The 14,283-nt window shown below is 35.4% G+C and overlaps 1 protein-coding gene across 2 annotated transcripts in view; it reads right to left on the bottom strand.

Moving 5' to 3' along the window:
* Positions 1-14,283, bottom strand: part of FAM149B1 (family with sequence similarity 149 member B1) — an 86,189-nt gene that overhangs the window by 55,777 nt on the left and 16,129 nt on the right. For both annotated transcript variants that reach the window (XM_039235225.1, XM_039235226.1), the window contains exons 4-5: positions 3,010-3,152; positions 1,881-1,997 (exon numbers count right to left, since the gene is read on the bottom strand). In XM_039235225.1, the coding sequence (XP_039091156.1) occupies positions 1,881-1,997; positions 3,010-3,152 (260 nt within the window). The remainder of the gene's footprint in view (positions 1-1,880; positions 1,998-3,009; positions 3,153-14,283) is intronic.

Raw genomic sequence — 14,283 nt, 5'->3', positions numbered from 1 at the left:
AGGTGTACAATATAGTGATTCAAATATACATATATCACCTATATTCAGTACAAAATGTGCACTCCTTAGTTCCCATCACCTATTTAACCTATCCTCCTCTGGTAACTATCAGTTTGTTTTCTAAAGAGTTCATTTCTTGGTTTGTATCTTTTTCTCCTTTGTTCTTTTGTTTTGTTTCTTAAATTCCACATATGAATGAAATTATCTGGTATTTGTCTTTTTTCTGACTGACTTAGTTCGCTTGGCATTATACTCTCTAGATCCATCCATGTTGTTGCAAATAGCAAGATGTTATTGATGGCTGAGTAATATTCCTTTGTATATATACACCACATCTTCTTTATCCATTCGTCAGTCAACAGACACTTAGGTTGCTTCCATAATTTGGCTATTGTAGATAATGTGGCTATAAACATCGGGGTGCATGTATCCCTTTGAATTATTTTTGGTATTCTTTGGCTAAATACCTAGTAGTATAATTGCTGGATCATAGGATAGTTCTATTTTCAACTTTTTGCAGAACCTTGATATTGTTTTCCAGAGTGGCTTCACCAGTTTGCATTCCCACTAACAATGCAAGAGGGTTCCCCTTCCTCCATATGCTCACCAATATCTGTTATTTCTTGTGTTGTTGATTTTAGCCATTCTAACAGGTATGAGGTGATACCTCATTGCAGTTTCCACTTGTATTTCCCTGAAAATCAGTGATGCTGAGCATCGTTCCAGGTCTGTTGGCCATCTGTACCTCTTATTTGAATAAATGTTTATTCATGTCTTCTGCCCATTTTTATTTATTTATATATTTTTAAAAATTTATTGTGAGAGAGAAAGTGAGGTAGAGGCAGAGAGAGGAGAGAGAACCCCAAGCAGCTCCACACTGTCAGTGCAAGCCTGACACAGGGCTCGAACTCACAAACTGTGAGATCATGCCCTGAGCCGAAATCAAAAGCCAGACACTTAACCAACTGACCCACCCAGGTGACCCTCTTCTGCCCATTTTTAAATTGGATTATTAATTTTGGAGGTGTTGAGTTATATAAGTTCTTTATATATTTTGGGTACTAACCCTTTATCAGATATGTCTTTTGTAAATATCTTCTCCCATTCCATAGGTTGCCTTTTAGTTTGTTGATTTGTTTCCACTGTGCAGAAACTTTCTATTTTGATGAAATATAATAGTTTATTTTTGCTTTTGTTTTCCTTGCCTCAGGAGATATATCTAGAAAGAAGTTGCTACAGCTGATTTCCAGGAGGTTACTGCCCATGTTCTCCTCTAGGATTTTTATGGTTTCAGGTCTCACATTTAGGTCTTTCATCCATTTTGAATTTATTTTTGTGTATGATGTAAGAAATTGGAATAATCCTATTTAGGTTTGTTTTGCTGTTGTTTAAAGAGTTTGAGGTGTTCAAAAGAATTTAGCTATTTTAAAGAATATACTAATTACCCATTTTAAGCTAATAAACTAATAGCAGTTTAACTTCTGTAAAGAAATTAATTTGTAATTAATATTACATGTTTAAGAAAAATCACTTTTTCAAATTTTTTTCAAAAAAATTTTAAAGTGTGTTTCTTAGACTCCTAAATTTCTTTAAACCAGTTTATCTACACTTTATTTCAAGAAGGATGTGCTTGTATCTATAAATATATAAGATAGAGATTTATAGAGATAGAGAAAAATAGAGAAACATCCTTAAACCCTAGGGAATGACTTACTTTTTGAACAAAAACTTACGAAACAAAATTCTCATATACATAGAAACTGTGGTCAATCTTAACAGCATTTTCTGTGCTTTATTAAATACCATCAAGTAAAACATAAATTTTTTAATCCCCTAGTATAACTGGCAGAATATAACGTTTACATATTAGAAATACTTACATAGTGGAATCTCTATCTTGAGAAAGTGTTGTCTCGTGTGAAACTGAAACAACAGAAGGGGATCTAGGATACAGTCCATATCCTTCACTTGGAGTAATTATTTGTCTACCCAGAATCCTTCAAAATGAACAACATAAAGAGACAATTAAGCACATTCACCTACCATACATACAAAATGTAGATATTCTTGGGACAAATGTGACGGTTCTATATAAAAGTCCAGAACATACCTAGTCTGATACCGATTAAGAATGATTCTTAAGAGAACACGTGAATCCAGAGTCTTTTTACAGGTATAGCTCTCTTCCACAGAATGGAGATGGAGAAGAGAAAGCTATAGCCTCGCACTGCTGAAAAAAATCCAAGGAAACTGAGCAAAGAGTTTTAATTTTCCCTCCACCCTCTACAATAATCTTCATTAAATCTGCCAAAATGGATGAAAGCCAGGCCAAATTAGTGAAAGCTATAAATTATATTCTTAAGAACATGATGCTGTAAAAATTTTTGGAATACATTTTAAGTAGTAGGTATAGTAATGTCGTTTCTGAGGGAAGCTTCCTAACAGCTTATGTCTGCTTTTAAGTACACATAGGACTTTTCTTGTAGACAACAGTGTAAACAAATACATTTTCTGACCCTCTTGCTCCAAAGAAGAGTTCTTTGACACACACAATGCATAGATCTCAGCTACCAGTAAAGAAATTGTTTTACTCAATTAGGACAACATAGTGGTAGTTATGAAAAGTCTAAGAAACTTCCATCAACTTCAGTTTTCTCTAAGTGCAGTCTTTATACTGTATGACCTTATTTACGTTCATTAAAACCAAGCCCATAACGATTTCAGAATACAAGTTTTTTTGTTATCTGCTTTTTAAAAATTATTTTTTAATTTTCTTATTTTAGAGAGAGAGGACAGCAGGGAAGAGGGGCAGAGGGAGAGAATCATAAGCAGACTCTATGCTCAGTGTGGACCAACATGGAGCTCAATCCCACAATCCTGGGATCATAACCTGAGCTGGAATCAAGAGTTGGACATTCAGCCAACTGAGCAATCCAGGCACCCCTAGATATTTGCTTTTCAAATTTTAGTATTAGCCATAAATACAAGCCAATTCTGGGGCTTCAGTACCTGAGGTGAGGAAAGCTACGTGTCCATTGTTGGCACTCTTCCTGTAGACTCTTAGTGTGCACACTCAACTTCTGCTCATACAAGAGCTCGTCAATGGCTGTGAACATTGCCTGGACTTTTTCAGTGGCATTTTGATCAAGTTCCTAGAAGAAAATATACCCCAAAATATTTAGGTGAGCTTTTAAAATCTTAAAGATTGAAAGCAATCAAATTTTGTTTTCAGTATTTGGTCCATTTGAAATACTGTTGAATTTCCATTAGAGAAAAGTTAGTGAATTTTCATCTTATAATATTCAGATTTCCTTCCTATTCCTATGTAAAGAAAATTTATAGAAATATTTACTTTTTAAAGTAACATTTTCTTCATTATAAAAATACTATGTTTATTGTAATCATTTTGAAAGGTTAAGAAAAACATGAAGAATAAATTAAAATTACCAGCAATTCTACCAAATATAACGCTTACTAATAATTTTAGTATAGTTGCTTGGTTCCAGTATTTTTTTAGAGCTGAAGATAGACAGTCAATCCTATACATATGACCCTTGAACAACATGGGGCTTAGGGATGCTGACCCTCCCCCTCCATGTGCTCTCTCCCCCTCCATGTGCCCCCTCCCCCTCTACACAGTAAAAAAATCTATATATAACATTTGGCTCTCTAAAAACCTAACTACTAATAGCTTACTACTGACTGGAAGCTTTACCAATAACCCATATTTTATGTATGTGTTGCATACTGTATTCTTACAATAAAGCAAGCTAAAGAAAAGGTTATTAAGAAAATCATGGTGCTCCTCGGTGGTCCAATCAGTTAAGCATCTGACTCTTGGTTTTGGCTCAGGTCTGATCTTGTGGTTTTGTGAGTTCAAGCCCCACATCAGGCTCTGTGCTGGCAGTCTGGAGCCTGTTCGGGATTCTCTCTCTCCCTCTCTGCCCCTTCCCCACTGGCACTCTGTCTCTCCCAAAATAAATAAATAAACTTAAAAAAAAAAAAAGAGGGGCTCCTGGGTGGCTCATTCAGTTAAATATCTGACTATTGATTTTGGTTCAGGGTCTTGATTTCACCATTTGTGGGTTCAAACCCCATGTCAGGCTCTGCACTGACAGCATGGAGCCTGTTTGGGACTTTCTCTCTCTCTCTGTCTCTCTCTGCCTCTCCTCTCTCTCTCAAAAGTAAATAAATAAACATTAAAAAAACAAAATCATAAGATACTGTAAATACATTTACAGTACTGTACTGTTTTGAAAAAAATTCACATATAAGTGGACTCACCCAGTTCAAACTTGTGTTGTTGGAGGGCCAACTGTGTATGTATTATTTTGTAGTCTGTATTCTTCTTCTTTCTTTTTCTTCCTTCCTTCCTTCCTTCCTTCCTTCCTTCCTTCTTTCCTTCCTTCCTTCCTTCCTTCCTTTTTCTTTCTTTCCTTCCTTCCTTTCTTTTTACTTTTTAAAAATTTTTATTATTTATTTTTGTGAAGAGAGACAGAGCACAAGCAGGGAAGGGTCAGAGAGAGAGAGGGGGAGACACAGGATCTGAAGCAGGCTCTAGGCTCTGAGCTGTGAGCCCAGGGCCAGATGCGGGACTCCGACTCACGATCCATGAAACCATGACCTGAGCCGAAGTTGGACCATCAACCTATTGAGCCACCCAGGTGCCCCTGTAGTCTATATTTTTCAACTGACAGTTTAGGTTATGTCCCTGCCCTCTGTAATCCTTTAGTAGCAGCCATAGGGATGGCTATAAAATGTAAATCTGATCATGTTATTTGCTTCTCTGCTTACTCTCTATATTTATGCACCCTTTTTTATTCTGGTGGAAGAAAAGTTAAACCTTTTTTTTAAAGTATAAGATAAGAAATCTGTATTTTCACTCCAATAATGAAAATCAGCTTCTACCCAATTAAAAAAGGTTTGCTAGATAGATATGAAGACTAACTTTAAAGACTGTTGACCTTAAAAAAATACACACAAGAAAAGTCAGCTGTTTTACAAGCAAAATAAGCTTTTTCAGGAATAGCAGAGAATTGCAAATGAAGACAAGCAAAGTTATGGCAAATCATAGGCAAGTCCAGGACAGAGGAGAGGCTTGTCTTTATAGGCAAAAGGAGGAAGCTAGAAGGGGCTGGTACAGCTTCTCATTGGATGAGTGTGGTCCTTTCTCACTAGTTGGACTGTTGATGGGCAGAAAGAAATTCCTCCTGCTGGAGTATATAAAGTAAGTTTCTTCCTGCTGGGGAATGCAAGCTGTGGCTTCTTATGGAGGGATGGTAGTGTGTGAAAGATTACTCTTTAGGGCTTCTCATCTCTGGGTTCAATGATACCTCTTATTTTCACAAGACTCAACACAAATAATATTTCTAAAAAATTTTTACTGTTTTCAAGCCCCCAAGAGGTGAGGTGGCACTATCCTAGTTTGTGAAAGTTGTTGTTTTTTTCCTGAAGCATCAAAGTTCTTTATTAGAGATGAGAATGGGACAGATAATGTTGAGAAAAAAGTGACTAGCACAATCTCCCAGCAACCTGGCTGTCTTTTTTTTTTTTCTTTTGCATTGCAAGCATTTTTCTTCTTTTAAAAATTTTAATTCCAGTATAGTTAACATACAGTGCTAGGCGCTCAGCATAGGATTCAGTGTCTTAAAGGACCCCGCATCCCACATCCCGTGGATCCTGTTCTAGAGTAGTGCCACTCCACCCTGATGACAAAAAAGACTCTGGCTGGGACCTCAGGGTCTTTTATCTTTGGGGAAGCAATAAACCCTCTTCCCAAAGTACTCTAGGAAGGGGACTGTTCTCTCCCAGTGCACCCCTGAGACTGTCACAGCACTCGGGCCATCCTCCCTTCTCCCAGGAGCACGCACCATGGCCTTGCTCTATAGAAAGTCATGCACATTTGAAACTTCCAAGCTTCAGCTCCTAAGGCTGTTTGCAAAATAGAAACTGGCACTCTTCCCATTTCTTGTTCTCCAGTCCATGGTCTGGAGAGGTTTTTCTCTCATGTTAACTTAATACTGTCTCTTTGAAGAGCTCTCTCTTTTTGTCTCTTCACAGAAAGGGTTCCCTCCCCTCCATGCTTTGCCATTTTATCTCTCCCTATTCATATACGTGTACCTCAATTCTGCCAACCTGTCTCCCTCCAACTGTAGAGACCTTTCTTTTTTTTTTTTTTTTTTTTTACAAATAGTTTATTGTCAAATTAGTTTCTACATAACACTCAGTGCTCATCCCCAAAGTGCCCTCCTCCATGCCCATCGCCCCCTCCCCCCCACACCCATCAGTCCTCAGTTTTTGTCAGCATTCAAGAGTCTGTAGAGACCTTTCTGCCACTCCACAGATTGATTATCTGGGTGTTCCAAGTGATCTGACCTCAATACAGCTGTGTTTGAGGGATGGGGGGAAATCCCGGTCCCTCTACATCTCTTCCGTCTTAACTCCACCTCATACTCTTTTATTTTTCTAACAAAATTAGAAAGTTAGTTTGTTTGTTTTAGCATTTCTGGCCTCCACTGAAACAAAACAAGAACTTTGATCATTTTGCCATGTATACATAACTCATTCTAGTGTACAGCTAAAACTACTATGTCCATTTTTAAAAATACGGGAAAAATGGAGAACAAAGGTATGAGACATGTGTGAGGATAGAATCCATGGAATGTGATGACTGATTTGATGAGAGAGACGGTTAATGAAGATGAATCCATACCTCTATTCTGGGTGATAGAAGGATGATGCTAGTAATAATAGTAAACATTCATCAAATAAGATATCCTTAACTGAAAAGATATCAATAGTCTTTATACTAAGTACCCAATCTGTACAGTATCTTTTTTTGTTTGACTTCTTATTTTGACCTAATTTCACACTTAGTATCAGATTATCTTTAAAGTAGGAAAAGTAAACAGTACTTCTCAGAAAACATTCTTACCAGTGCTTTTTCAAGCTTTAGCACCATGTGGATCATGAAATCAATATAAAATGTTATTAAATAATACCCAAAAAGATGAAATAGAATAAAGTAGAATATAATGTAAAATATACTATCACTCATATACAGGTTTTACTTTGTGGAACTTTGTCTTCTGTTTTATGTACACACCATGAGTCATAATGTCAACTAAAGTCTAAGTATGAATTGCAGTTTTAAAAGCTTGAGGCCACCAATCTAGACAGGGCCCAATAAGCCATATTTCTAGTGTAAACCATTCCTACTCCAGTTTACAGGATTAGAACATTGACTGGAACAGAAAATGATGTAGGGGATTGAGGCATTTTTAATCACTTTGATAATGAATCCAATTATGTAAAACACATTTTTAAAAAAAGGACTTTGATATGATTTAACTTCCCTCTAAGTATTTTTCATGTTTTTATTTTGAATTTTAGTATTAGTGTTATTTTTAATATATAAAATATTGTCATTTGTTTAAGTAACTACTTAGATTTTACCAGTGTGCTTGGCCAATTACTTTGCTTTCTGTTGCTTCATGTATCCCATTCCTTTCTTCTGGCATTTTCTTCTTGGTATAATCTATCCTTTAATAGTTCCCTCAGTTGTGTATATATGGTTGGGAAACTCGTGTTCTATAGATGTTTAAAATGTCTTTATTTTGCCTTCACTATTTAAAAATTTTTTAATGTTTATTTTTGAGAGAGAGACGGAGTACAAGCAGGGGAAAGGAGTGAGAGGGGGAGACAGAGAACCTGAAGCAGGCTCTGAGTTATCAGCACAGAGCCCAATGCAGGGCTCAAACTCACAAACTGTGAGATCATGACCTGAGCTGAAATCAGATGTTTAACCAACTGAGCCACCCAGGTGCCCCAACATTTCTCTTTTTATCTTTGATTATTGGCAGTTGCTCTGAAGTGTTTTTTTGTTTTCGTTTTGCCCCTCAGTTGATACACTTTTCAACATGAAGACTGTTATCTTTCTTCAATTCTTAAAAAAAAAAATCAGTATTACTTTGAAATATTATTGAAAGAAATTGGTAATATTCAATTATTACTTTGAATATTACTTCTTTCCATTCTCTTTCTAAAACTTCCATATACTGCAGCATCTTAATCCAGCTTTCATGTTCCTAACTACTCTTCAAATTCTCAATGCTTAATTTTGGTTCTCTAATTTGAGGTGATTTTCTTAGTTCTATCATTCTGTTCACTACAGTTGTGTTTCACTCTGTGTCCAGTTTACTGTATCTGTATCTATTGACAGATTTCAAGTGCTGTTCTTTTCCAAGATTTTAAACTGGATCTTCATATCTGTCTGTTCTTAAAATCTGTACCTGCTTTGTTTTAATACCCAATAATTTTAATAGGTGCTGTCTATATTAATAATATTATATTATATATAAGCATATATATAATATATAATAATATTAATGAGTTTTAATTATTTGAGTATTTAGTAAGCTTAATAAATTTATTGAGGAATAATTTATATACAATAACATTTCAAGTATATACAGCACAATGAGATTTGAGGAATGTATTCATCATACTAACCACCCTTCCCTTCCAGATGTATAACATTTCTGTCACTCCACAACATACCCTCATTTCGCTTTGCAGTTGAAGTCTCCCATTCCCCATGCCAGGAAACCACTTATCTGATTTCTATCACTATAAATTAGGTTTTTTTTAAATTAAAGTTTATTTATGTATTTTGAGAAACAGAGACAACGTGAGTTGGGGAGGGGCAGAGAGAGAGAGAGAATTCCAAGCAGGCCCTGCACTGGCAGCACAGAGCCCAACATAGGGCTTGAACTCACAAACTGTGAGATCATGACCTGAGCTGAAACCAAGAGTCAGATGCTTAACCAACTGAGCCACCCAAGTGCCACTAAAACTTTGTATAAATAGGATCATGCAGGATGTACATTTCTGTGTTTAGCTTCCTTCACTTGGTAGAATTTTTTTGAAGTACATCTATGTTGTGTTAGTGTTCATTACATTATATTGCTGAGAAGAATTTCATTCTAAGAATATGCTACAATTTATCCATTCTCCTTTTGAGGAACATTTGCATTATTATGAGTAAATCGGATATGAACATTTACATATGTCTTTTTCTGGACATATATTTTTATTTCAGATAAATATATTGCAGTAGAAATGCTGGATCTTAAAAGGAGTATAATGTTTAATGTTAAACTATTTTGTAGAGTGTGTGTATGTATATATACATACAGCATACACACACATACATATATATGCCACCAAAAATGTGTGAGCATTAAATTTTGCTACACATCCTGGCTAAAACTAGGTAGTTTTAGTTTTAGCAGTTTTAGTAAGTGTGAAGTGGTGTATCATGACAGTTTTAAATTGGAATTTCTCTGATGATTAATGATATTAAACATCTTTTTATATGATACTTGGTCATACCTCTTCTTTCATAGAGTGTTCAAGTCTTTTGCCCGTTTTTAAAAACTGGTTTGTCTTCTTAATATAGAATTTTAAGTTTTGGATACAAGTCCTTTGTCAGATATATGTAGTAGTGCAAATATTTTCTCCTTATCTGTGGCTTGTCCTCTCATTCTCTTGTTGGTATATTTGGAAGCACAAAAGATTTTAATTTAATGGAGTCAAATTTATCCATTTTTTTAGGTTTGTGCTTTTGGTATGTCATATCTACATATTGTTGTCTTGCAGGTTTTCTTACATTTTTCTCTAAAAATTGACAGTTTTTGCTCTTACATTTAAATTTATAATTAATTTTGAGTAAGTTTTCTATATGATGCAAGTTGAGTCTAGCTTCATCTTTTTGCATGTGGATATCCAATTGTCTCAGCAACATTTATAGGGGGAAAATACTCTTTTCCTATTAAATTGCTGTGGGACCTTTGTCTAAAATCAGTGGATTCTAAATGTAAGAGTTTATTTCTGGACTATCAGTTCTGTCCCTTATCATTATGTCTATCCTTATGTCAATACCACATTAATTTGATTATAGTACCGTTTTATTAAGTTTTGAAAGAGGACAGTACAAGTCCTCTTTCTTCTTCTGTTTCAAAATTGTTTAGACTAATCTGCCTCCTTTACAATTCCATGTCAATTTTACTATCAGCTTAATCAGTTTCTACAAAAACTCATAGGGATTTTGATAGAATGCATTGTATATACATCAATTACAATGAATTATACATCATATACATCAATTTGGAAAGAATGCGGTCTTAATATTCCGTGTTTCAATCCGTGCACATGAATTTTATGTATGTATGTGTGTATTATTTTCTTGGCAATGCTTTGAAATTTTCAGTGTACAAGTTTAATGTTTCTTTTCTTAAGTTTATCCTTTCTGCTCTATTGTGAATTGAACTGATTTTTTACCTTCATTTTCAGATTGTCTATGTATTAATGTGTAGAAATATGGATTTTTATATTTAGATACAATTCATATACCATTAAATTCAGCCTTTTAAAGTGTGTAAGTTAGTAGTTTGGGGTATACTTCCAGTGGTCTGTAGTATATTCACATTTGTGCAGCCTTATACTAGAATATTTCATTACCCCCAAAACAAATCTCGTCTCCATTAGCAATCAGTCTCCATTTCTCTCTCCACCCAGTCCATGGCCACAATGAACCTACTTTCTCTGTCTCTGGATTTGCTCTTCTGGACTTTTTATATAAGTGGAATCATATAATACGTAGTCTTTTGTGTCTGGCTTCTTTCACTGAACGTGTTTTTAAGCTTCATCCACAGTGTAGTATGTATTAGTACTTCCTTCCTTTCTATGGCTGGATAATACTCTACTATGTAAATATACCACATTTATAATTGATTTTTGTAAATTGATCTCATATACTGTGACATTCCTGAACTTATTTCTTTGTTCTAGAGACTTGGGTGGGGGGATACTCCTATACTCTAGGATTTTCTACATAATGCCATCTGCGAATGGAGATAGTTTTATTTAGTCCTTTCCAATGTGGATGCCTTTCGTTTCCTTATATTGTCTTACTGCACTGACTAGAACCTCCAGAACAATGCTGAATAAATGTGGCAAGTGGAACTGGGTATTTACCCAAAGAATATGAAAACACTAATTCAGGAAGATAATATGCACCCTTATGTTTACTGCAGCATTAATTACAATAGCCAAGATATGGAAGCAACCCATGTGTCCATTGATAGATCAATAGATAAAGATGTGATATATAATATATATCTTTATCTTTCTATCTATATCTATATTTCCAACACACACAATGAAATATTACTCAGCCATAAAAAAGAATGAAATCTTGCCATTTTCAAGAATACGGATGGATCTAGAAAGTATAATGCTAAGTGAAATAAGTCAGAGAAAGACAAATACCATATGATTTCACTCATGTGGAAATTAAACAAAGAAAAAAAGAGACAAACCAATAAATAGACTCTTAAATATAGAGTACAAACTGATGGGTACCAGAGGGGAGGTGGGCACGAAGGTGGGTGAAATAGGTGAGAGAGATTAAGAGTACACTTATGATGGGGCTCCTGGGTGGTTCAGTCAGCTCAGCATCCAACTGATCTCCAGGTTATGAGATCACAGTCTGTGAGTTTGAGCCCCATGTCAGGCTCTGTGCTGACAGCTCCAAGCCTGAAGCCTGCTTCAGATTCTGTGTCTCCCTTGCTCTCTGCCCCTCCCCCGCTCACAGTCTGTCTCTTTCTCTCTCAAAAATAAATAAACATCAAAAAAAATTTTAAAACAGAGTACACTTATGATGAGCACTGAATAATGTACAGAATTGTTGAATCACTATATTTTATACCTGAAACTAATATAACACTGTATGTTAACTATACTGGAATTAAAATAAAAATTAAATTAAATTTAAAAGTGGTGTATGGGTATCCTTACCTCGTTCCTAATCTTAAGAGGAAAATATTCAGTCTTCTCCCATAATATACAATGTCAGCTGTTAAGTTTTTTTCTTAGATATCCTTTGTCAAGTTGATGAAGTTCCTTTTAATTTCTCATTTTTTGGGAGTTTCTCTCATGAATGGATGTTGGATGTTGTCAAATGATATTTCTGTGCCTACTGAGATAATGTCATTTCTGTCCTTTATTCCATTACTATGATATATTAAATTAATTTTCTAATGTTTAGCAAGCTGTGCATTCCTGGAATAAATCTCACTTAGGGGAAATAATCCCTTTATGGTGCTAGAGTTGGTTTGCTAATAAGTTAAAGTTCTTGTGTCTAATTTTAAGAAGGATATGATATTAAGCAGTTGGACCCTTAACCAACTGAGCCACCCAGGCGCCCCAATTTGTTGTTTATTTTAAAGAAACAGAGAGAGAGCACGGTGCGGGGGGGGGGGGGGGGGGGGGGGGGGGGGGGGGGGGGGGGGGGGGGGAGAGAATCGTAAGCAGCCTCCATGTTCAATGCGGAGACCAGTGCAGGGCTAAGATCATGACCTGAGCCGAAATCAACAGTCAGATGCTCAACCGATTAAGCCACGCAGGTGCCCTAAACTCTGTTAGTTCTAACAGTCAGAGTTTTTGTTTGTTTGTTTTGCAGATTCTATAGAATTTTTTGTATACAGAATTTTTTCTTGTGATAAGTTTGTCTGGCTTTGGTAGCAGGGTAATATTGGCTTCATGGGATGAGTTAGGAAGTATTCCTCTATTTTCTGAAAGAGTTTATGATAGCTATTATTTATTCTTTTAAATATTTGGTAGAATTTACCAATGAAGCAACTTTTGCCTGTTTTTTTCTTTGTAGGAAGATATTTTACTTCTAATTTAATTTCTGTAATTATTATAGATCTATATTGATTTTTAAAAATCCGTTTGGCAACTTTGTCTTTCTAGAAATTTGTCAGTTATATCTAAATTGTCTAACTTCTTGGCATGAAGTTACTTATTACTTTCCCTTAACCTTTTAGTTTCTGAAGGATCAATAATTAAATCCCCCTCATTCATTTCTAATCTTGTTAATTTGTGTCTTTTTTCTTGGGCAGACTAAAGATTTGTTAATTTTGTTCAATATTTTCAAAGAACTAACCTTTAAGTTTTTCTCTATTGTTGTTGTTTCCTATTTCATTAATTTCTATTCTCATCTGTATTATTCTTTCCTTCTGCTTGCTTTTGATTTAGTTTACTCTTTTTGGGCTCTAAAGATAGAAGCTTATGTTATTGATTTGAGACCATCTTTTTTTCTATAGACTTTTTCTATTTTTAAAATTATATTATACATTATATAGTTTCAGGTGTAATGATTATTTCTATTTATTGTGAAATGACATATTGTGAAATGTATATATGTGAAATGATATATTGTGAAATGATTGCAGTAAGTCTAGTTAATATATGTTACCATAGTTACAGATTTTTTTCTTGAACTTTTAAGATCTCCTCTCTTAGCAACTTCCAATATGCAACACAGTATTATTAACTATAGTCATCATGCTGTACATTACATGTACGTAACTGGAAATTTTAAATTTTTGACTCCCTTTACCCATTTTGCCTACCCCCCAACTCCCACCTCTGGCAACCACCAATCTGTTGTTCTCTGTGTCTGAGCTTGATTTTCCCCCCATAGGATTTAAAGCTATTAATTTTCCTCTAAACACCACTTCAGCTACGTTCTACAAATTTTGATATTGTTTTTCCCTTTTCATCCAATTCAAAATATTTTCTCATTTCCCTTGTAGATTTCTTTTTCGACCCATCAGTTAATTAATAAGAAAACTGTTTAATTTCCAAATCTTTGGGGATAGCCCAAATGTCTAGGTTGTTGATTTCTAACTTAATTCCAACATAGTTGGAGAGCATACCTTGTATAGTTTCAGTCCTTGTAGAGGTATGAGACTTGTTTTAGATACAAAAGAGTATATATTCTGCTGTCTTTGGGTGGAATGTTAGGTCAAGTTGGTTAATAATGTCATTCAACTCTTCAATATGTTTGCTGATTTTGTCTAGTTGTTCTTTTAAAAAAATTATTTTGTTTATTTTTGAGAGAGAGAGACAGAGCATGAGTTGGGGAGGGACAGAGAGAGAGGAAGACATAGAATCCGAAGCAGGTTCCAGGCTCTGAGCTGTCAGCACACAGCCTAACATGGGGCTCGAACTCACAAACTGTGAGATCATGACCTAAGCTGAGGTTGGACACTCAACCAACTGAGCCACCCATGTGCCCCTGGCCTTTTTAAGAAAAAAAAAAAAAAATGTTTATTTATTTTGAGACAGTGAGCACAAGCAGGGGAAGGGCAGAGAGAGGGAGGAGAGAAAATCCCAAGCAGGCTCCACGCTGTCTGCGCAGAGCCCTACATGGGG

This window comes from Hyaena hyaena, unplaced genomic scaffold, assembly GCF_003009895.1.
Source record: "Hyaena hyaena isolate Hyena2069 unplaced genomic scaffold, ASM300989v1 scaffold_97, whole genome shotgun sequence".
In the NCBI taxonomy this organism is placed as follows: domain Eukaryota; kingdom Metazoa; phylum Chordata; class Mammalia; order Carnivora; family Hyaenidae; genus Hyaena; species Hyaena hyaena.
This window is presented reverse-complemented; position numbering and strand designations above follow the sequence as displayed.